At 33.8% G+C, this 25,833-nt stretch overlaps 1 protein-coding gene across 13 annotated transcripts in view; it reads right to left on the bottom strand.

The window, feature by feature from the left end:
- The window catches only part of KCNT2 (potassium sodium-activated channel subfamily T member 2), a 377,566-nt gene that overhangs the window by 235,324 nt on the left and 116,409 nt on the right, over window positions 1–25,833 (bottom strand). For all 13 annotated transcript variants that reach the window (XM_055334362.1, XM_055334364.1, XM_055334361.1 and 10 more), the window contains 5 exons: window positions 19,216–19,264; window positions 16,787–16,846; window positions 7,271–7,345; window positions 5,699–5,782; window positions 2,185–2,279 (listed from right to left, as the gene is read on the bottom strand). In XM_055334362.1, the coding sequence (XP_055190337.1) occupies window positions 2,185–2,279; window positions 5,699–5,782; window positions 7,271–7,345; window positions 16,787–16,846; window positions 19,216–19,264 (363 nt within the window). The remainder of the gene's footprint in view (window positions 1–2,184; window positions 2,280–5,698; window positions 5,783–7,270; window positions 7,346–16,786; window positions 16,847–19,215; window positions 19,265–25,833) is intronic.

A 25,833-nucleotide genomic window follows, 5' to 3' on the forward strand; every position in this document is an offset into this window, starting at 1 on the left:
GCCTTCAGCCCAGGGCATGATCCTAGAGTCCCTGGATTGGGTTCCGTATTGGGCTCCCTGCATGGAGCCTGTTTCTCCCTCTGCCTGTGTCTCTCTCTGTCTCTCATGAATAAATAAATAAAATCTTAAAAAAAAAAAAAGACTTATTCTACCTTCCTATGATGGCCATGATTTATGAAGACATTTTGCTTGAAATGCTAGAGAAGAATACATTAAAAAATAAAACCGGTTTCTCCATTCTAGATATTGTAATTTTTAAATATATTAATGTAAACATATTAATAAAAATGTATTGATGTACGTGTGATTAAAAACAATAACACTGTACACTTATACTGTGCATGTGATTAAAGCCAATAACACACAAGAACAAAAGCAACTCTAAATGCAGATAAAATAAAATGTGAAACAAATAATTTAGATGATAAATAAACTGCATAATGGCAATTTTCATATACATCATGAAAACCCATTATCTGGCACTGCTTACATTGCTTGGCATAAGAAAGTGGCAAAATTTGTCCAGTTGCTTCTTTTGAAAACAAACACTACTCAAGAAATAGACAAATAGGTAGAAAGTAAGACCAAACAGAAAGCCCACCATCCGTAATCCACTGTGATGAGGATGCCTCCAAAACAAAAGAGCTGAAGTGCTATTATATAAAAATAATTTGTCTTTATTTCAGCATTAATATTTCTTTTTTTAAAGATTTATTTATTTGAGAGAGAAAGAGCATGAATAGGGGGAGGAGCAGAGGAAGAAGCGGACTCTCCACTGAGTTGGGAACCCAACGAGAGGCCCAATACCAGGACCCCAGCATCCTGAACTGAGTCAAGGGAGATGCTTAACTGACTGAGCCATCCAGGCGCATTAATATGTCAATTACCTCCTTACTAAATTTACTTTAATAGAGTCTAATAATATTTTTTAAATCATTCATTTCACTTTTTTGTAATTTCCCAGCATTTGAAATATTAGCATGTACATAGGTATACAAAAAATTTTAATTTGGGGTATTTTTCCTTAAGTAAAATGAAAAATTCCTAAATTATTCATATAATGTCATTATTTTTAAATTAAGAATTTTTAGTGACTTAAGAAGGGAAGTCATTACTTTTAATATTTTGTATTTATGCAGCTAGATATTTACTAGGTGAACAATAAAAACCATCTGTGGACAGTAAAAAAGATTTCAATGATAAGATGGCTTTGTGTCAGTTTTAGAGGGATATTTTATATCTAAAGACATGAAATATTTAAAATATATTTTTTAAGACAAAGCATGCAATAAAATCTATTCTAAAACCTATTAATGGAGATATTATCTATAAATTACTGACACACAGTAGTTGCTATATCTACATTATCTCAGCCTGTGTTTACATACACCCATTTGTAGCTCTAGTCATATCTAATTCAGTTGTACTAGTATATGATGGCATTTTTCTTATTTTGTACTTCCTAATTAACTTTTTTCCTTTTCAATAGGTCAAATCCAGGACAGAGCACAATTACACATAATATCTAAGACTCCTGCAAAACAGAAATATTATTCTACCTCATTTCTTTATTTTCACATTTTTGTTCTCCTTTTAAGGATTTATATGAATCCGTATGTGCAGCGTGACATTTCCCATCAGGTTACTTTATAATCATCAGAGTGAGACTTCCCAGAAAAGAAATAACTGTTTTCTATAATAAAGCAAAGTCCCAGGTCTTACGCGACTCTGTCAGGAGATCTGTCCTTGCTTTCTGCCTGACTGCACACAAAAACGTCATGGACAGAAGGCACGGGCAAAGACAGTGACAAGCAATGACAGTTTTCTCAACAGCTTCTGCTTTGAATATTGTAGAAAGATAAGGGCACCTCCGTGTCAGCAGTTTGAAAGAAAATTTCTTGTTTGACAACTATGGCATGCAGGATAAATTCTTGTGATTTGGTTGTTTATAGCATTTGGGAAAATGTCAAAGTTGCCGTAAATATCAATACCAAATGATAGCTGTACCTTCTTGCTTTTTCTGTAAGACTGAAGGGAAGATTTTATGTTTATTTCAATAGGTGATCCTTTATACTTACAGTGAATATTTCTCTATTTATTTTAGCCAACTCAATTAAAATGACGTATAGGATTTTAAAACTATGATTAAATGAAACAATCAAAATAAAATATGTACAGTCTTACCAGGTGAAGATAAGGCATAGCAACGTAGATATTAAAATCAAAACTTGATTAAACATTGCGGACTGTGTACGCTGAATGGCTCTGTGCAGATCATTCTAAAATAAAACCAAGAAAGCATATTTTAATTTTGAAAAAACTGAATAACCATGAATTTCATTACATTTATTACTGTGCATTATATGTCAACTATCTTGTGCACACTCAACACATATATTTTAAATGGATATAGTGGCATATTTCCAATTTTTGCCTAAGTCTAAATATACTCTGCCTTAGCACTCATTTTAAAAAGATAATACTATGAGGGACCACCATGGGCCCAAATTTCCGTTTACTTGCCTTACCAACATTTACAGAGATGTTGCACTGACTCCTAAAAGGCCCTCCATGGTAAACAATGTCTCTGGGACGCCCAGGTGATTCAGCGGTTTAGCACCACCTTCAGCCCAGGGCCTGATCCTGGAGACCCGCGATCAAGTCCCATGTCAGGCTCCCTGCATGGAGCCTGCTTCTCCCTCTGCCTGTGTCTCTGCCTCTCTCTCTGTCTCAAATAAATAAATAAGTAAATAAATAAATAAATAAATAAATAAATAAATAAATAAATAAAATCTTTAAAAAAACAATGTCTCTAATGAAAATTCTAATTTTAAAAGATCAGAAAATAATATATCCAATGAAGGAGAAAGTAATAGCTAGGTCAAGCTACAATCACATCTCATTCTCTCAATCAGAAAAAATGATGTGAAATAGGCTGTGAAATCTATCATGAAAAGAAAAAGCTACAGAGCCAATGAACAAAAAATTTTAAGTTTAATTTCATTAATTTAAAGGTGAATTCAAGATATACTTTTTATCTTCCCAATTGAAATATATTAAAAGATAGTAATACCCAGTGCTGTTTAAGATGCAAAAAATGAGCATTCACATATGATTGATACTACCCATGTAATTTATTACAAAATTTCTTTTTTTTTTAAGATTTTTTATTTATTTATTAAGAGAGAAAGGCAGAGACATAGGCAGAGGGAGAAGTCGGCTTCAGGCAGGAAGCCCAATGTGGGACTCGATCCTGGAACTCTGGGATCATGCGCTGAGCCAAAGGCAGATGCTCAACCGCTGAGCCACCCAGGTGTCCCTGTTACAAAATTTCTTGAAGTTAATTTGGTAACACAGATCACAGCTACACCCCTCTTTATTTCATGAATTCACTAATTTAATGAGTATTTACTCAATAATATAATTTTTAAAAACCACATGAAAATCACCAGAGATAAAATTAATATTTATGTATATTACATAATTATATTTATTTTATTACAAAATTATATTTATGTAAAATAATGAATATACATTATCACTAAAATATGTAACACAAAATGGTTAAATAAATTGATCAAAACTATATAATATAGATGCAACTATTAAAAATAATTTGAAGACATAAAAATTGAGCACTAGAAAAACAGAATTCAAATTATAAAGCTAAACATACAATATAATTTCATATATGATATTTTTGCATTCTATTTCACAGAAAATATTAGAAGGATATAAATTGTTACTAATATTTTAGTCTGTGGTAGGTTCATAGGTTTTCATAATACTTCATAGTTTAAAGTATAAACTCATCTCAAAAATTTTACAATAAACTTCTGTCTTAAAGTCAGTATTGCATGAAATAAATCACTTCACCATATAAAATCTCAACGAGCCACTATTTTATCTCCCTCTACCACATATTTAACCAGAACTGTTATGAAAACAAAAGAACTAAGTTGATTAGAAGTTTATCTTTCATCTCTCACTTTTTTCTGACAGAGGTGTTAAATAAGCAGAAAAATAAATAAAAATTTCTCCAACCAGTGAAAGGAGAAGCAAAATATAGGAATACAATGTAAAATGAAACCTAAATTAATGTTGCAAAGCACTTCTTTTACTCTCCGTGATTAGCCAAGGATTCCTCCCTTGGTTAGGTTACTTGTCTCCATCAACTAGTAACACACTAGTAACACCTTTTATGCTAAAGGTTTATTTTTTTCCTGGTGTATTTTTTTCTTTAGCAATGTAGGCAATCTACATTTAGTGAAGTAGTAGTTATTGTTGTTATTGTTGTTGTCTTTGGATAGTTAAGACAACCCAATTTCTTCAAACCCCTCCACAGGTCACACTCCCCTAGCACTTAGACATGTATTTTCATGAAAATCCAGTGGCTACTTAATATAAATGTTTAAAAACATTTATTCAGTTGTGAATACTCAAATTCTATCCAAATATTTTTTAGGCTAAAATTTTTGCATGCCATTCCTGTTCAAAACATTTAAAAGAAAAACAAGATTGCCTCCGAACAAACTAAATTTCAATATAGTAATATTAACAATATTGAGTTCTTACTATGTCTATGCCAGATACAATATTTTTTATATATACACACACGCACATATATATGCTTATTTATACATATGTCATTTCATTTAATTCTTACAGCACGTCTGTAATGTAACTACTTTTGTTCTCTTTTGAAGATGAAAAAATTAGCTAAGAAGTTAAATCATTTGCATATGAGATCAGAGTGCTTAGCATATAGTAGACTCATATTAACATTTATAGAATTTGTAACAAGAGAGAAAATGACTCACAGCTCAGTTTTAAGTATTGAAGCCTATAGTAAATATATTTTGGTCTTACATATAAATCACTCCTTCCAAACCGGGTCAGCCTTGGACCACAGTACCGCTCCAAGTTCTGCATTTTCTTATCTTCCCTCCTTCCCGCATAGTCCCAATAATAACCCAACCCAACCAAATCTAAAAAGATGACTTTCCAGCTTCAATGCAGCACCTCACAAAATCGCATATCTGTTAATGGAATGTGAGACAACCTACAGTTAAGAACAGTTTGACATCACCTTCTGAATCTTGACAACAAGATGTCTCATTATCAACAGATTGCCCAGAAAGGGAAGGTGATTTGTCTTCAGAAGATTGGCTAATTCATTGTCCAAAAAACAGGTAGCTTTGGTTTGGTGATATTTAGAAAATCTAAACTATTTTTGTGTACCAGTTTATAGTCCCAAAAGTAGTGAGTTGGCAATATGGGCCAAGTTAAGATAGCCCAAAAAATTTTCATTCTGAATTAGGATACAAGCTAACTTAAGGTCTAAGTCTATTAGCTTCAATATTAATATAAGACATCTCTTTAATTGACCGTATTTTACCAAAACTCTTTCATTTTTACAAACTTTTAAATGAAACTATTTACTAGGATCCTAAATTAAGAGATATTCATTAATTTAAAATAAATTTACTGATTTAAAAAATAAACCATTTAGAAATTTAATTATACCTAAATAAATCACAATAGGAGGAGTTTATATTTCATGAGAGAAGGAAGAAAGAGGAAGTAAAAGACTAAGACCTCAAATCATCTTCTCTATTTGAGCTGAGCACTGAAAATATATAAGAAATCATGGAAAATTGAAAAACTTCTTGTATTTGGACTTCACTTTCATACTTACAATCATATTTTCCAAGGCATGTTTGGCAAGCCAACAGTTTAGAAAGACAGGAACAAAGAGATTTCTTAAGGAAGGCCAGAAGATCTGAAAAACAAACCGAAACTAAACTTTTATCTCAAAGCAAAAATCATATCTAGCAGATTAAAATGTAAAAGAAAAAAATTAATAAAAGACAATATAATCTTTTAATACATGTGACAAATACTTTAAACTCATTAATGAAAGGCAAGGAGAAGATCCAATCTTTGGGAAATTATTGTAGAAGCAGAAAGAAAATAATGAGCTCCCGCTGAATGTCAGCTATAACTATGGTAATTCTATCATTAAATCTTTCAATGTGACAGTTTATAATAGACATCACCTCTTTCTTCCTTATAGCTTGAGGAGGAAAGTGGAATAAGGAGAGAAGACTTTCCCTTTTCATAACGTTACCACTTAACTCTTTTCAGACAAACATTTTAAGTGACATTGGGAACGATATTCAATAGGATTATATTTAGTTAGCCTGTCATTTAATCTAGTTCCAGTTGTTCCTCCAGATAAATCACTCAAATTAAAATAATTGTCAGAAGTAAGCAACCACTTGAGATAATATTTGCTTATTTTCCTAATTTTCCAAATAATATTATAATGAAGTGTTAGAAAGCATATTCCCAACAGACATTATCATAACTCTATGAAATAAAGATTAAAACCCAATTTTGCAATGGGAAAGTGTTTATTACTTATTTATTGGGCTGCAACTGAGCAGGATCATCATAGAATTGGTATACCACAGTACTTTGATAAAAAAGCAAGTTGGTAGTTGTCTGGCTATTGGCAACTTTCTTATTAATGAGAAAACTGGACTTAAGTAAATTCTGTGTTTAAGCTAGAAATAAATATATGCTTAGTAGGAAAAACTTTTATAAATAGTTGGTTTCTATTTCTTTTTCATTTGAGAATAGGTGGCCCACAATGTTACATGAGTTTCAGGTGTACGACTTCATGATTTGACAGGTTTATACATTATGCTATGTTCATTATAAGGGTAGCTACCATCTGTCCTATAATAGCACTACTACAATATCATTGATTGTATTCCTTATGCTATGCCTTTTATTCCCATGACTTATTCATTCCGTAAATGGAAGCCTGTATCCCACTCTCTTACATCAGATTTGCCCAAACCCCTACTCTCCTCGCCTCTGGCAACCATCAGGCCTCTGTATTTATAGGTGTGATTCTGCTTTTTGTTACTTTCTATTTTTTTTAATTCCACAATATACACAAGAAATGGAGTAATTAATTTCTAGTCTGTCTAGATAATAACACCTATTCAAATGGCACATTTAAAGCATATATGTCTAAAGAATATTTTATTTTGCCATTGCACTAAATCTCATTAGTCTTCATTTAATCTCATAAACCAGTAATCCAACTGGTTTTACTATCTATTTTTAATACCATGATTCTAACCAAAAACTAAAATCATTTATTGGAACTAACATATTATTTATTATCATTTAGACTTAAAGACGACTTAAATCTAATGACAAAATTATTTATTTTAAAGATGCTTTTAGGACTTACTGAGATAATGAAGGGAACCGCATTAATTATTTCCAAGATGAAGGGTATTCGTAAAATCTGTTCCCAGATGTTTCCCTTCCAAGAAAGAATAAATAAAAATGAAAGTCAATTATACTGAATCCCATTAAAGGGAGAAAAAAGACAGCACTCAGAATTTCTCTAGCAAGGATTCTTACATTAACAGAATACCAAATAATTATATTAAAATTAGCAATGACTTCTAAAGATTATTTTTCTAAATGGAACTGTACTCTCAATTTTGTAGTAAGTTTAAGAAGTAAAACAAACATTTATAGTAAGTCTTGAATATTGTATACATTTTGATCATATAATATTTCATGGAAGAAAACTTACTAGTAAAAATACATGCATTAAAGAAGCTACAGGGGATCCCTGGGTGGCTCAGCGGTTTGGCGCCTGCCTTCAGCCCAGGGCGTGATACTGGAGTCCCGGGATTGAGTCACACGTCAGGCTTCCTGCATGGAGCCTGCTTCTCCCTCTACCTGTGTCTCTGCCTCTCTCTCTCTCTCTCTCTCTCTCTCTCTCTCATAAATAAATAAAATCTTTAAAAAAAAGAAGAAGAAGAAGAAGCTACAGAATCAGGAAAAAAGTGATTCAATCTTAATTTTTTTAAACTATATGAGTTATATTCACAAACTGTAAAGCACATTAAATAGCTTATAAGCACATAACACTTGTTAATATTCACTGGTATTAACGTTGTTCTTATGTTAATAAAACTTAAAGGAAGAGCTTTTTCAATCATCTAGAGTCTAACCTCCCAACCCACATAGTACAACAGTATTTTTTTAAAGATTTTATTTATTTTTTTTATTTTTTTTAAGTTTTTTTTTTAATTTTTTTATTATTTATTTATGATAGTCATACAGAGAGAGAGAGAGAGAGAGAGGCAGAGACATAGGCAGAGGGAGAAGCAGGCTCCATGCACCGGGAGCCTGACGTGGGATTCGATCCCGGGTCTCCAGGATCGCGCCCTGGGCCAAAGGCAGGCGCCAAACCGCTGCGCCACCCAGGGATCCCCAGATTTTATTTATTTTTTATTCATGAGAGACACAGGGAGAGAGAGGCAGAGGGAGAAGCAGGCTCCATGCTGGGAGCCTGATACAGGACTCGATCGCAGGGTCCCAGGATCACTCGCCAAGCCGAAGGCAGAAGCTCAACCACTGAGCCACCCAGGTGTCCCAATACAACATTATTAATCAAAACTGATGACATAATTTGTGGAACCCAGCACAAAATGAAAACTCAGGGCTTCTTTTTAACAAATTATTAACAATTTCCAGAAGGTGACATAAGAATATTAAAATAAGCACAGGCCCTTCTCAATGCATAGCCTTATGCAAATGCATACTACACACCCATCAAGTTGACCCTGATATAAACAGGCTAATCACTGACACTTTCTTAAATGGTGTCCAATGGAAAAAAAAAAAAAAAAAAAAACTCAGAACTTCCTAAATCAGCTAATTTGTCTATGAAGAGATCTCCATATTAGAAAGGCAATTTGAAATCCAGGTCCGGATATTTTCAAATTATTTTAAAATGCTGGCTTCAAAGGTAGGGGCCTTTCTTAATCTTCCTTGAGGTCTCAAAGGCTTAAAACATTACAGTGCTATAAGATAGTATATCACAAAAAAAGGTTCTAGATTGGCTAATGTCCATGTCCTCAAGTATTAGGTGACAAGTTTTGCTATATTTCATTCATCACGATATCCAGGCTATACAAAAAGTAGTCGAGGGAGCAGATGGAAGAAATGAAAGCCAGAAGGAGCCTTCTGTACAGAGATGTTAATGGTGCTTTGGTGCTTCTCTCATTACTTGAAGCTAAGTAATAAGGGCTCAAAAGAACCACTTAGAAAGCTGGGCTCACTCATAGAGACTGCATTTGGCTCATGCCTAAAACATCTACACACCAAGAGGCAACAGTGCAACAAGAACAGAGGCTGAAACGAGAGCAAGCCACAAATGCCAATTCCAAGACAAAGGTACTTGTTTTCTGGGAACCAGACATAGACCCGATAGAATAAAGCCTATGGTCATTTTTAAGGAGTTTATACTTGAGAAGGCCATGTGCCTGAAGGGAAAATAAGACTTCAACAGATGGTGGGCCTCACAGGTTTAGGGCTTGGGTCAGAGCCCTAGTGGCCAGTCAGAGGCAGTGGGGCACCCAAGGAGCTTCAGTCAAAGGTTTGTGAAAGGCCACAATTTCCTACTCTGCCACAGAGAACAACCCGACACCAGACTATACTTGTGCCGCTCAGGCCCTTTGATCCCAGAGACTGACTTCACCTCACTCCCTGTGCCTCCTTGGCCCTGGAGGGACCAGAATCAGCAGCATCACATAAGACAAGAAGTGGGAATAGCAGATAATGATTCCCTGTCCCACGCAGGTCTGAGTTAAGGTTAAGCTGCAGCCTTAAAGTAGATGAGAATCTTAAACGTATATATATATATATATATATATATAGTGAGCATAATTTCTTCAACGCTACACTGAAATTTGCCTTGTGATTGAAGAGACTACATGAGCTCTGAGATCTTTCCAATATATCATCTGATTGTATCAGGAGGATGTGTGGATTTGAAAAAGCATCAGTGCCTTTCCTACTAGCACTGAGTCAAGCCTGTTCAATAAAGCAGTTACAACTGATTGTGTGTGTGTGTGTGTGTGTGTGTGTGTGTGTGTGTGCATGCAGGTTGATATTACCATTTCATCACCAGTTTTTTACATAGCTTGGTTTCCAGAATGCTTAACATTCGTTTATTCTGTCCTTAGTATGTTTTTACTGGTGACCATACCTTTCTCTTTGGTGTCAATGATTGTTCCTGAGGAAAGACACTGCTGTGACCAGCAAGAGAAAGAAGGTTCTGGAAACACTTACCACTTGTGATATGGCAGGATATTTCTATCAATGCACAGTAAGATTATTATTAGTTTTCCCAGCTGTGAGACACTGTTTGGACAAATTTAGTCCATAGTAAACAAAAACATTTTAGATCTCTGATGACTCTCTACACTTGCATTTGTAATACATCAATTTGATTTTATGATTTTTTTTCTCAAACAATTAAGAGTCTCATAACTGGCTAATTTCTGATTTATCTTCTATATCAAAGCCAAGAGTCTCGCTAAAATACCATTGCCAACATAACAACATCCAAACTATTCCTTAGACTATATGAAGGTTCACAATCTGGACTCTGGTTACTGGTCCGGTTTGTACCTACTATACTCCTATTTCCATCTTGAATTCAGCCACAGATTAATCCATACTGGATTTTATATGCCTCTCTGAACAAGCTAGGCTATTTCATACTTCTATAACTTTGTTCACACTTCTCCCTCTGCTTGGAATGCCCTACTCCCCATGCCTTTACCACTAATCTCCTGGACAAGTGTTTATAACAGATTATAGAACGAGCTGCTTGTTTCTATGCCTGTTAGCGCTCAAGAATTATGTTAATGAGTAAATTAAACTCTCAAATATTTTATACACACTTTTCTCCTTCTTGGTATAATTATTTTGTTTTTCTAACTTAAGTTTTATATTTATTTCTACTGAATACAAATGGAAACACTTGAAAGAATTTTATTGTTTTAAGCCTATCTGAAAATAGTTATATATAAGTTGTTTCACTTTTAACCACAGAGTTCCAATAGAAAGTTTCTACAGGAGAACATTTTAGGAGGACTTGACTACATACCCATCTCAGGTAATTTCAATTATGTTTCAAATTCAACTTATTATCAATAATAAACCAATGATTTCCAATGCTATATTTCTAGTCCAGTTCTATATTGCATCTCTGAGATTCGGTTTCAACTCTACTACCTAACACATTATTTCACACAAATGCCTCAAAGGCACCCTGTGTGGAATATGTTGAAAAGAAAAATTTATGATTTTTGCCCTGGTCAGTTCCCCAGTAACACAAACCAAAAATCCTGGAGAAACTATTTGCATCTTCCTTCCACCAGCTACCTAAGGATAAGTGGGTGATAAGATCTCCTAATTCATGGGGCACCTGGGTGGCTCAGTCAGTTAAATGTCTGGTTTCAGCTCAGGTCATGATCTCAGGGTCCTGGGATAGAGTCCCACATCAGGCTCCTCAATCAGTAGGGAGCCTGCTTCTACCCTGACTCCACCACTTGTGCGCTCTCTCTCACTTTCTCACACTCTCTCAAGTAAGATCTTTAAAAAATAAAATCTCCTGATTCATAAATAGATCTTGAGTTTGCATCCTCCTCATTCTACCTCATTCCCACTCTTTGACCTGGTGGAGGCTCCTTATTGGTCTCCTTCCCTACATTTTTGCCCAATTCCAGTTCACCAGCGTATCACCTGGATTATTTCTCTAAAGGTACACCTAATGCGTCAATCCCCTGAAAATGAGTAAACGTCCCAAAAATAAACATTAATCTAACCATTTTACAACATTTGGTATGGACATAACTTTCCTTAATAAAAATGCAGGAAAATAGATTACCTCTTTTGGATTACCTAAAATGTATCAGGCTTTGAATTTTATCATAAAGGGAAATGGAAGTTTGTAGGAACCTCCAAAAAGCACTTAAAATATTACAAGATGTATGGTAATATAATTGTTAGAGCAGGATATACCCAGGGACTTTTTAAAAACATTTTCCTATTCAATATTAAAAATACCTGAATATAAATATGTAACTAAAAAGGTTGATAATTTATCTTCTTTCAGTGAATTTAAAAGTGTAGTAACCCTATGGCAGCCTTATTTTGTATTTCTAAATGTAAACAGAATAATATCTAGATTCACTATTTCCATGGCATTGTAAGTAAGAAACACTAGTATGGGCACCTGGGTGGTTCAGTCAGTTAAGCAACCCACCAACTCCTGATTTCCACAAACTTGGGTCATGATCTCAGGGTCATGAGGTCAAGCTCCTCCCTGGGCTCCTTGGGAGTCTGCTTGTCTCTGTCCTTCCCCCCTTTGCTCCTCCCCTCACTCACACAACTCTCAAGTCCGCTCTCTTTCTCTCTCTAAAATAAAGCAAATCTTAGGAGGAAAAAAAGGAATCACCAGTATCTAGGAGTGTCTAGGAGGCCTAGTCAAATCCCTTGTTCTTTGCCAGAAAGGAGCCCATCATGGTGTTAAAATTTCAAAACTGTTGCTTTTTATAAAGTGATTATAGAAAACAGAACTGTAGATTTAACAGAAGCCTTCTAGGTATGTTGGATTTTTGTTTGCAGAATTTTGGAGGTTATGCTGGAGTTTGTTTTCATTTCCTTTTGATTTAATGAATGTGTGTGTATAAATAGAGTTCTATTTTGAAAGCAGTTGATAAAGACATAGAGGGTATTTATGGTAACAGAAGAATAAGAACTTTACTGCTGGGCGATCTGTGGCTGTTCTGCCAACTAGCTATAAACATGAATGGAATGATGATTTAAGTACAGACCTGCACTTCTGTAGGATAGAGGATAAAATAAGTTGATGTCAGGGATTTTTAAATCATTGTCTGTTAACCTCAACATACATTTAAAGAGTCTTTGCTTATTTTGCTTTTACTCATCAGTCTTTGTTTTTCAAAAACTACACTCTCAATGATAGTTTAAACTGTTTTAACTGTTAAGGACTAAATCTTGCTTATTTTAGGATGTTTAATCAAGAATTATAAAGTGCTCACAGAATACTATATTAAATTGGTTTTTAAATATTGTATATATGTATATAATATATACAAATATTTACATTATCTGTATATATCTAAACAAATATAAAAATATTGATTTGCTATTAATGTTGACAGTTCAAAACTTAACATATTAAAGAACAATATTAGGAATACATACAGTTGCTAATGCAATATCCATTTTTGCATGCCTCTCTATAATTTTTCTTAAAAATCTAATTTGAAAAAAATATCTAATTTGGGAGGAGGTGCTCATTTGAGTTTCTGCTATCCAAATTTGCCTTAATTATAGACCATAAATAGTTTCCAATTACTTAATTTATTCATTCCAAATATTTTATCCAACAGTCTGTTGGAGGGATCAAAAGATTCCATGAGTTTGACTAAATTTGAGAGGAAAAAGAAGGCAATTGACAGCAACCTATCCTTCCAATGTCACATAACTCCTTTTTATCCTCTGTCTCCTTTGAAACACACAAAACTCAACTATCGTCTACCTCTCCTTTATCTGAGCCATTAATGTTTATGAAGATCAGAAAAGAAATATTATACATCATCTAGCTCATATAATGCTACTAGGTCTCATAATGCTCTGCTCTCATTTTATAAATGGCAGGAAGTAATTAATTACAAATGTCAACGTCATATGATTACAATGGAAAATTATCTTGAATCTGTTTGCATTTTTTAAGCGACTTTTTAAATTAGGGCTAAGAGTTCCATTAAGCGCCAAACTTAATTTCATATTACTTATGGCTAGCATTTAAAACAAATTCACAAATGCAGATTAATATTTTGACCACTTAAATATCTGTACGCACTCCTGTACAATGAAATAGGTTTAAATGCTTAACCAAAAACACCCACATGCCTAATTTTTTAGCATGTCATGTTGTTTATTACTTTCAGTTTACATCATCTACTTGAATACTAAGTAAGTTAGATGATAAAATCTTGGATATTAATTCACTTGATTTTTATTTCATTCTTCTAAGAGAATCCAAAATCTAGATGTGTCAATCAATATATGTTTATAGAGCACCCATTTCAACGAGGAGATATACTCATAAACCATTAAAAGATCTTCCTCACCGTCTTGGTCTACACTGTTCATCGCTGTGTAAGTACTTTCTAGGTAGTTTAGGGATGAGTGACTACTAAGGTCTTTCAGCTTCTCTTCCATAGCTTCAAAATATTCTTTCATGAACTATTTTCCATCTTCCATGTTCTCAGTAAAGAATGGAATGTATCCAAAGCAAAGTAGTAGACCTCAGGCTCCTATTCTAGCTTATTCTTATTTTGTATAAAACTTGCTTCATATATCATTTTTTTAGTACCCTCTACCTACTTTCTCTAAAGAATGCAGATTTCTTTCAATCATTGGGCAATCTTTTCTGCCTCATTTGACCACTTCTAGGGTAATGACCTATCCCAGTCAATCAACATTCTTCATTTAATAACTTCTTACTCTCATTTGTAAGCTACTGAAATTGGTTTCCTACAGGTGAATAGTAAATGATTTCCTAAACCTAAATTGAATGGCCTCTTCGCAAGCTTCTTACATAAATGGTTCCAATGATTTCAGATAACACTTTTCTTCCTTCAAATTTCTTTTTTTTTAAAGATATTTTTTATTTATTTGAGAGAGAGAAAGATCATAAGTCAGGAGTAAGGAAGAGGGAAAGCAGACCCCCTGCTGAGCAGGGGGCCCAATGCTGGACTTGGTCTCAGGATCCTGGGATCATGACCTGAGCCAAAGGCACTTAACCTACTAAGCTACGCAGGTGCCCTCTTCCTTAGAATTTCTAACATCTTATTTTTTCTCACAAATATTTTTTTAAACATTTTATTTATTTATTCATAGAGACACAGAGAGAGAGATGCAGAGATACAGGCAGAGGGAGAAGCAGGCTCCATGCAAGGAGCCCAATGTGGGACTCGATCCGGGTCTCCAGGATCACGCCCTGGACTGAAGGTGGCGCTAAACCCGCTGAGCCACCAGGGCTGCCCTTTTCTCACAAATATTAAATCAATCCATCTATATTTTTTGGAAAGCCCACATTCTTTTCTTTCTATACTTTCTAATACAATCTCACCTAATTATATATTAGCATTTTCTTCAAATGAAGGAGAATTTTTTTTTAAATGAAGCCAAAGGAAAAGTGAATTTCTAAAGATTTCTTGCTCTAAATTTAGTATTAAAAGTAGTCTTAAAAATGTTATCCTCAAAACTCTAGGTCTTAAAAAGTGAGAAAGACTGCGTAGGAGTTTCCCAAAAACATAAACTTGAATACACTTGATATAGTATGCTGACAATGTGAAGTGAAGGCTAGTGATGGATATGACAGCCATTCCAAAGTCTTTCTACCCTTCTTTTCTATGTCCTTGTATTCCCTGATTACTCTGTCCTTCTTCCAACAACCACAATATAAGTATTTCCATCAAATGACCCTCAGCTTCTCTCTTGGTTATTATCCCATAGTTAGTAGATTTGCATGCTTCCTCCACCATCTCTATGAAAATGACTTCTGCATCTTAAATCTCTCTCCCTTCACGTCCCAGATCCTCATTTTTAGTTGTCTACATGTCATGTCTACCTAACTGTCCATAAGCACTTCAAATTCGTTATTTCCAAAACCATTTCCATTATTTCATCTATCTTGAGCCAAATTTGATTCTTTTCTTGATGTAATTTTTCTTAGTTTTACTGCCATGTTCCCAGTCATTTTTGAATTTAGAAAATGTTAAAGTGATATTTGACTTTGCCTTTTCTTCAATTTTCTCAACCAAACAGTTAATGATTTTAGTTTTCACCTTTATATTTCATCTTGCACCAGCTCTTGTCTATTTCATTCATCCAGCCAAAAACTCACTCCCAGTTTTCTTTCCATAATTGTGTCTTAATTGAGCACATGGCCTTCATTGTGATGTCTCTCTGACCTGTGCTGCACAGATGTCTGAACTAATACTCCCAAAACTTAATTACAATTATAGAACTCTCATGTTCAACATCCTTCATCAAATTCCCATTATATGTTGCTATACAAGGCCCTCACAATATTGTGCCAAATTTTCCAAACCAGTATTTTCCGAAATGCCCCCCAAAATTCTGCCCAAGCTTAAATATCTATTATTCTTCCAATTTTATAAGCACATTACTTCTTTTATGCCTCTGCTAATTCTATAAATCTCTAGTGTCCCGTCTTTTCATCTTTCCTTATTGAAATCACTCATTCAAGAACTCTACTCTGCTTAAATCAATCAAGTAGTCTTCATCCTATGATATGACATCTCTCTACCCCTATGGGACTTCTTTTTTGTATTATTATCATCTGCATAATTTTCTCCTGCCTACCCCCTTTTCTAGATGGAAACTAATTGAGAAAAGTACAATGGACAAATGGAGCTCTTCATCAAATACGAGTTCAATAAATACTTGTTAAATTGTGTTAGCCAGACAAAGCTTCACCAAAAATTAAAATAATTCCTAATAAACATGTTTTTGCTCCCTCAGTGTTTTTTGTATAGATCAGGGAAAGACGTGAAGAACAATTAAAAGCAAGACCATTCCATTTGCTTGCCTCATATAAGCATGTGTAAAATAGGTAAGTTAACCCACAGCAATTAGTGAAATATTTTTAAGCCACCAAGGAAAACATTACTATATAACTACCGATTTTTATCATACACCACAAAGGCCCAAAATAATTAAAGAGGTTTAAGAAGAACTTGCTTTACCCGAGTATAAATTATAAAGTGAGGATACTGAGTAAATGCTAGAAATGCATCCTATCAGCCGAAAACGTCTAATTAAAATATCTTACCTTATAACTGAGATAACCAAGTAGTATTGTTTCAAATAGACTTATCAATGCCACTGAAACCTGAAAAAAAATTGTACTTAATGAGAAAATGCAATAGAATTTAAAAATATATTCATGATTGTACTACTATTAACTTTATAAATATGTACATGTGTGTACGTAAGTATATATATTTGTATAATATATATTATGTGGCACTTTAACTTCTATATACAGGTGGTAGGCTGCAAGCCACTCCCAGGACTACAGCTTAGTTTTATATTTCTAATACTCCTTAATAAATATTTTTTGTTTATTATCTCAAATATAAATGTGAGATCAGAAAGGTCAGACTGGCTGGACTTTACATGATATGCAAAGAATAGGTTCTTTTATGTATGTTCTTAATATGCACAATCACACACAACTGCCCCGCCATGAATACCACCATCTCCCAGCAACACCTCCACCATTTCTACAACATCTACCAAAACAGCAGTTCTTTTCAGAAAATAAAGGAATATAAACTTTGAGTTGAGTGCTACATTCTCTCCTATCACCCACCTCAAACAAAATAAACATGTCAACACTTCAAGATACTTTCAGATTTTATTTCAATGAACTTCATAACCAACTCCTCTTTTATAACTGGGAGAGTATAAGCTGAATCTTCCTAGACAAGCTTCCACCCTTTTCTACATTCGCTATTGTATATACAATATCCACTGTTGAACTACCAAAAAGCTGTGATTGCAACAGAAAAAGTAATTAGAAAAGATATCCAAATTATTTTGTATTAAATAGTCTCAGCACTTTGGGGTAGATGAGTAGAAGCAAAATAAGTAAGTATAAACAAGAAATGACTCAGATAACAAATATATTTGTCTATAGATTTTTGAGATTTAAAACAATCTGCATAAGAAATGAAGATACCCTGGAGTTTAAATTTTAACTCATGTTGGAATGAAAACTTTGATTTAAGTGAATATTAAAATAGAAGGACAATATAAAAGCATATGAATGCATGGCAATAGAAGTAAAATATGTTCAGAAGTACATATGGTATCCAGGCATTTTTTAATATAAAATGCAGACTCTTAGATGTTCTCCACAGGTGCTTTAAATCATAATTTTCCATGCTTTTTTTTCTATAGGTAGTGTTAGAGTCTCTAGAACATTTGTAGCATGGACTATTCAAAATCCTATTTGAAAATGAGCATTATTATTATTGTAAAATATCATTATCAGATAAAATCAATTTAAATAGATCAAAATGTATTTCAAGGCCATATAGGACTACTCTTAAAAATATTAACTTACTTTAAATGTGCACCTCACTGAAGAATAATATAGGAATCAAGCTAGAGATTAAAAGACTGCATTTTTAGTGAATATTTAAATATTTGAAGGGGCATCTGTAATTAATGACATTGCAGTGCAAATCAATATTAAAAAATACAACTTGACTTCAAAAAAATATGAAATATCTAGACATAATAAAAACCTAATTTCATAGTTATGATCACAATGCATAATTAAAATGATCCATTATAACATTTTAAATGTACAGATTTCACAATCTTCACGACTTTAAAAGACAAACCAAACATTTGATTTTAAAGGCTGTGTATACACAGTGAGTTTGAGAGTCTTTTCATTACTTCCAGATTCAAGTGTCTTCCAATCTGTAATTTTTTATGTTTTTTATCTTAGTGACTGCATTCTTTAAATAACTTTTACTTTTGAAAAATAACAGAAAATAAAAAGTATCTGTAGGAGAGAGACAGGAGTAGAGATAGGAACATGTAAAAAAATTGCTGGGCATAAAATTCAAAAACAAAGTGGTATAGAGGACTCCAGGGAACATCTCAACAATATAATTCAGACATGTTGTTCCCGCTCATATTTTCTTACTCTTTCTTCAGGGCTCCTTTTATGTCAGAACATACTTTTTATTTTACTTACAAAATTATCTGTTTAGGGACCAAGTTCTTGTTATTGTAATACGAGCCATACATTCATTAGTTCACACATTTAATAATTATTTATTAAGATTCTACCATGTTCCAGACACTGCAGATATAAAGTAAAAGAGCAGCCATGGTTATGGGCTTTTGATTAATTTTTCAAGGATTATATAAGATGAATGCCTAGAGTAGTTTGGGGAACTTGTGGTAGCTTAACAGACTAGTTTACTCTGTTCTTCTCCATGCCCTCAAAAGCTTTCAAAAGTTTAATCCTGATAAGAAGGAAATTCTCGAAAGGAAGAAAGCAAGGCTCAAGCAAACATGAAGACAGGAATAAAAATGTGTGTCTAAGATGTGCAACAAGATTAATTAAGCAATAAAACAAACTCATTTTTAATGTCAACAGTTTTATCTCCAATATTATTTTTCTGTGAAATATGGATGAATCCAGAAATAGCAGGATAAAACAAAATTGTACATAACCTGTAAGCCCCATAAGGGTAGACTTCTGTTCACCCAAAAGATATGAGACCTATTAAAAAAAAGATAAGATATTAATTTTTAAAAACATGAAAAATGCATTTATTTTAAAATTTTAATTGAAGTTAGGAATATTTAAATAATGCTGCATTTGAAGGCAATAAGATAACAAAATTAAAATTAGAAAAACTTTATTGTTTTCAGTTTTCTTTTTGATAATATTCACTTTTACTCCAGAAATAGAAAATAGTTTTATTTCTAAACCCTTTCTAATTTTGTTTTTATTCTCATGTTAATAAGGAAAGAAAAGATAATGGGCCCTTATTTAAAGAGTGATTATGGCAAGGCAGAAAAACTTCAAACACTTTACTAGTCAATTCTCCATTGAAAAGTGACTTAAGTTTCCTCCATAAACTCAAAGATTTTATTATCTTTAACACTGTTAATATTTTGGCAATATTAGAGTCAACAGTATAAATAATCAGAATAAAGTGAGTTACTCATACTTCAGATTCAGATTTGTATAAAATATTATACTACAAAAAAATCTGTAGCTAAGATTAGCATTAAAACATCATGCAGGACAAAGAGCGACTGTCCTCAAATATTTCTTAAAAATCATATCATCTTTGATGTTAAAAATTGTTTATACTCTGCAAAAAACACCATACACTTCTAATATAGTCAGTAGTAATATTTTTTTTTTAACTACGCTCCATGCCCAATGTGGGGTTGAACTTACTATCTCAAGATCAAGTCACATGCTGTACTGACTGAGCCCTCCAGCCCACTAGTTATAATTTTTAACCATTTATAGCCTACCAGTGCCTATATTATTTTGTGTACAGCTGATTCAAGTGAGAAGTCATTCACAGAAATATAATCTACTCATAAAACTATGGGAATAATCTGTTATGTTGCTCAAAAAATGCAAATAAAAAACAAAAAAAATACAAAACAGAACAGAGCCTAGTTGTTCTTTATACTAAAGAAGTATTAGAGGAGTCCTATAAAATATTAAGTGTACTTTTAAATCTTTAACTTATTTCCTTTTGGGAATATGTTAATAGCAAAGAGCAATAAACTTTCAAAATTCTAGTTTTAAAAATAATTGTAAACTTTAAAATAATATTCAAAGAAACTATCTACCCTCTTAAACTGAAGTACTGTGTAATTCCAGAATGTCAAATCTACCTGGACAACTGATATCTTCAATTGCTCCAAACCAAACCTATGACCTTTCTCTCAAAATTGGCCCTCTCCATTTTTCACCTCTCAGCAAATAGCACCAAATTCCACCGTGTTTGGTTACTCAAAAATTTAGGCATTATCTTAGATTCTTTCCTCTCCTGTATTTGCAAATACTTAATACATTAGTCATCATCAAATCTTTTCAATTCTTCCTACCATATATTTGTAGAATGCATCTACCTCTCTTCATCTCTACTACCACAACCACCTCAATCTAAACTACCATTTTTTGCAAATGGGAGTCTTGCAAAAGTCTACCAACTAGGAGCCTACACTTCTTTTTGCCTTCTACATCTTTCCTCCAAATTACAACTACACAGATTCTTTCTAAATTTGTTTTAGATCACATCACCCCACTGTATATTGGCACTACACTTTTGTTAGGATAAAGACCAAAACTCTTAAGTGGTATTAACTTAATTGTGACATGATCCTTCCTATCTCAGCCTTTTCTACATCATCTCTTCCCATATCCTAGAGCTCTCAGCTCAACTCTCAGGGAAACCTTCGTTGAAGCAGCCACTTGATCAATGTAGTCAACTAATCTCTTAGGCAATGCCACTCACCAAACCAATTCTACCATTTATGTTGATTTTAATTTTATATTTATTTGCTAATGTATTTCTTTAATAGTTGCCTTCTCATTAAATTACATGCTTCCCTAAGAAGAAACAGTATTTCTATTTCACTCACCATTATAGTTCCAATGGGAGTACACACCTATAGTAAATTAGGCATTCAATATAAACAAATGGATGGTGCCATAATGGCAAAAATATGGCTGATGAGTTCAGCAACACTGTCCCTTCCAAAACACATTCCTCATATTTTCAGTGACAAGATATGTAAGACTAAAGAGGGATATGACGTTTTTCATAGATAAAAATGATGTGCTACAAAAACTACTAAATAATTAAGTTAATAGAAATCTCTGGAAAATTATAAATTGTGAATCAGAAGTTGAAGAGCACTTTCAAAAAGAAATTAATACTTAATATGGGTGTACTAAAGCTAGGTATCAAAAAATAGCATTTTCTTTGGACTGGGATGTTATTTTGTTAGGTCTTGAAATATCACAGGTGTTTAAATTTAAAGAAGACTTTAAAGAAAAGTCTTTTCTTAGCCAAGGCTATCTCATGTGGAATAGATTTCATAATCCATAAAAAACATTTCTCCAAAACTCTAACATACAAATTACAGTGTGAAGTGAGCTCTCCAATGGAAAGTCTTTTCTACCAATTGACTAAGTACTAAATTGGATAAATAAATAGACGAATAATTATAAATTCTAGTAAAAAGCTAGTGCCCAAACTCTTCTTCATAAAATGAACTTATGAAAAAATAATGTAGGATCTGATCTGCACATTTCTAGATCATCTCCAAAAAAAAATGAGAGAGAAAACTGAAACTGGCAATCAGACCATCATTTCAAATGCAGCTTGAATCCCACGGACAAAAACACAGGAATATGTACTGTAGCAGGAAAGGAAATGGAAGAGAATTAAAGGAGCTTCATCATCAACAATAGGAAAAATATTTTAAAAGTCACTGGAAAGATGATACTTATAATATTGTCCTAACTACATCTGTATGAGTGTGTTACATATGTGTGTTGACACAGAAGGAGAATTTACCAAAGATTGGTTATCAAAATACTGAAAGTACTTATTTCCAGTTGTTGATATTTTAGGCAACTTACCTTGCCAAAGATATTTACATGGTAATAATCATGAACCAACTATAAAATTCTGAAAAAATAAATTTCACTTTTTTCATTATAAAAAATAAAAATAAAACAAAAGCAAACATAAAAACAAAATGTATGGGATCTGGCTGTTCAGATTGAACTAGGTTTATAAATAAAATCCATTTTTGAAGCATCATTTTGAAAACTGGAAGAACTATATAAAACCATGAAACCTATGGCAAAAGTTAAATATAGAAAGTTAGTGACCTATAGCTTCAGCCACTTTTCACAACATGCTTATTTATGGCTTCTCCAAAAGGTAAGAACATGGTCGCTAAAAAAATGTCAGAGAAGCTTTGGCAGCTGATGCAGAAGTCCAAGGGTGAATATGTTAACCAGAAGAATAAAGCAATTGTTGAACACATGAAAATCATAAGGTCAATATGTGGTATATAATTCATATGAAAAGACCTGTGACTCACAAACTCAAGATGAACTCAGATTGATAGCTCTCCAAGAAAACAAATGCAGCTTATACTGTATTAACAAAAGTATAATACCCTAAACCAGGGTGGAAATGATAAAACTCTCCTAAACATAACAAATACTGTGAACTCAGTACTAGGTACGGTACCAGGCCCACATCTCAAAGACATAAAATTTAATGTGTGTCTGATGAGGCACCTGGGTGCAGTAGGTTAAGCATCTACCTTCAGCTCAGGTCATGATCCTGGGTGCTGAGTTCGATCAAGTCCTGACAACTCCCTGCTCAGTAGGGAGCCTGCTTTTCCCTCTGCTCCTCCCCAAGTCAGTGGTTCGTTCTCTCTCTCTCTCTCTCTCCTTCTCATAAATAAATAAAATCTTAAAAAAAAAAATTTAATGTGTGTCCAAAACCAATGAGACCAGGTCTTGACACACAGTAGAGTCTTGACAATATATTAGGAAGATTTTTCAATAACTGATTCCTTTCAAAACATTAGACATACTTCATACCAGGTTAGAGAGCCAACGGTGAGGAATATTGCACAGAGGACTAAATGCTGACTCTGAGAGACTGGACTTTAATAAGTCTTTCCCTCACATGTGCACTGGCTGAAGCTTTCTATCAACACTCCTCTCCCCGCTCCATGGTATAGAGTTGAGTGCAAAAAGGCACTCTTCAGCCAAAGGCTACATTTCTCAGCCTTTCTGTGAAAGTATGGTGATATGACTGATTCTCACATGAGATCTGAGAATAAAACGCAAGTAAAAGTGATGCTTGTCATTTGTTGCCAATAATTTCAAGAAGTATATATATACATGTATATATATATATGTCTTCTCCATGCACTCCTTACCTTTCCCAAAGATGTTTGCAAAGGATTGTTAGGTCTTAGACAGCAAATAGACAAAAAATAAAAGTGGTTTGCACACATAATAATGTACTTAACCATGTTACTGAGTGTGTGCATGTATGTGTGAATCACCAGAGAAAAGATCTACACTAAGAACACCAGCATTACACTCTAGTGAACAAAAAAAATTATTTTGAATTTTTGATATTGTATGCTAGTGCTTAGTGCTACTTTAATCTATACTGTAACCAATATACATGAGAGAAGAAAAGGTCTACATTATAACATTCCTTCCTATTGGTCATCAAATATTAAAAAGATATTATTGGGGCACCTGCATGGCTCAGTTGGTTAAGTATCTGACTTCAGCTCAGGTCATGATACTGGGATTCTGGGGTGGAGACCTGGTCCATTAGGCTCCATACTCGGTGGGGAGCCTGCTTCTCCTTCTCCCTCTGCCCCACCCCCTCGCTTGTGCGTGCACACGCTCAATCTCCCCAATAAAAAAATCTTTAGGGATCCCTGGGTGGCGCAGCGGTTTGGCGCCTGCCTTTGGCCCAGGGCGCGATCCTGGAAACCCGGGATCGAATCCCACATCGGGCTCCCGGTGCATGGAGCCTGCTTCTCCCTCTGCCTGTGTCTCTGCCTCTCTCTCTCTCTCTCTCTCTCTCTCTCTCTCTCTCTGTGACTATCATAAATAAATAAAAATTTTAAAAAAATAAACCTTTTAAAAAATCTTTAAAAATATGTATATAAAGAATAAGAGATATCATCAAAACTTACTTCTTCTTTTAATAACTATTACCCTAAAGAAGAAATAATCTTTAAAATGTGAATGTCACCTGAACACATTGGTTGCTGTATTAGCCACCGATTTTCAATGTAAATCCAAATACCATAAAATTTAAGCACATTCATGTGCTTCTTACCTTGTCTCTATCACTTAATGTTAAAAACTAATAATCACTTCCACAATCTTTCAAGCACAAGGAGATACATTCTTTTGACATACAGTGAAGAACTGTAAGCACCAGCAGGCAATGAGTCAATGCTGACGACCCATCTCTCAATGAAATTCATAAGCAACATGTTAGAGGTGTGTTTCCTTTGCTAGCGCATTTTAATCATTTACTACATACACACTGTGTACATTGGAGTTTGTCATTTGTGCAATTTCATACATTAATATTCTTTTCATATCCTTAGTTTGTCCATACTTGCAACATTTTCATATCAGTTTTGACTCTGGAGGGGCTTAAAAATAAAGCAAACAGCACAAAATATCTACAGCTTTATTATGTCAGAAGCTCTAATTAAATAAATCTCTTTGCTGAATTAGCTTCATTATTTTAAAATAGAGCCTGTGCCCATAAAGGCCACTTCTGTTTTTCATTAACCAATACTGCATTGACAATGGGAACTAAACAGAACATTGTATTCAAAATGCAGCCATAAGTTATGTTGTTATGTTTTTTAATTGCAGTAATCTGGTTTTTCAAATGTATATCCTCTATAATTATGGCTAAATATTCCCAGTAATATGACATAGAAGTTAATTGTAGGAAACTTTGTTCCTCTTAATGTTTTTCAGATAGTATAATTTTACTCTGTCATCATCCCCCAATGCTCTTTCACCCTTAGAGAGATTCTATCATGTCTCATTTTATGATTTTTAAGTCACTCTAATGTACATTTTATTTATAAATCACCAAGTTTTGGGCAGCCCAGATGGCTCAGTGGTTTAGCGCCGCCTTCAGCCCAGGGCGTGATCCTGGAGACCCAGGATCGATTCCCACATCGGGCTCCCTGCGTGGGGCCTGCTTCTCCCTCTGCCTGTGTCTCTGCCTCTCTCTCTCCTCTCTGTGTATTCTCATGAATAAATAAATAAAATATTTTAAATAAATAAATAAATAAATAAATAAATAAGATCACCAAGTTTTAATAACTATTCTCATATGTGTTTAGAAAGAAATGTGTACCATTTTTAATAATACATAGACAGAAAAATGTAATAAATGTAATATGCACTAGCCAGTGGTCTTCAATCATCTTGATTGTGCAACACAATCAAAAAAACTATTGAACATGACTTCATTAAAGCAACAACATTCTGTCACCCAACAAATCCTACACTAAGTGTGAGAGCTACAGAAGCAAATACAACACAGCCCTTGCCCTCCATAAGCATATACATAGAAGTAAATAGTAAAATCAAAGGCAATGTGTTAAGTATTGGGACAGAGGTATTCGGGAGGCTCAGAGAATCCCCAGAAGCCACTCCTAACCCAGAGTGAAATTAGGCTATAATCATGATGTTATCCAAGAAACCACTACCCTGAATGTCCACAA

Source organism: Nyctereutes procyonoides, unplaced genomic scaffold (assembly GCF_905146905.1).
Source record: "Nyctereutes procyonoides isolate TBG_1078 unplaced genomic scaffold, NYPRO_anot_genome, whole genome shotgun sequence".
Taxonomy (NCBI): Eukaryota; Metazoa; Chordata; class Mammalia; order Carnivora; family Canidae; genus Nyctereutes; species Nyctereutes procyonoides.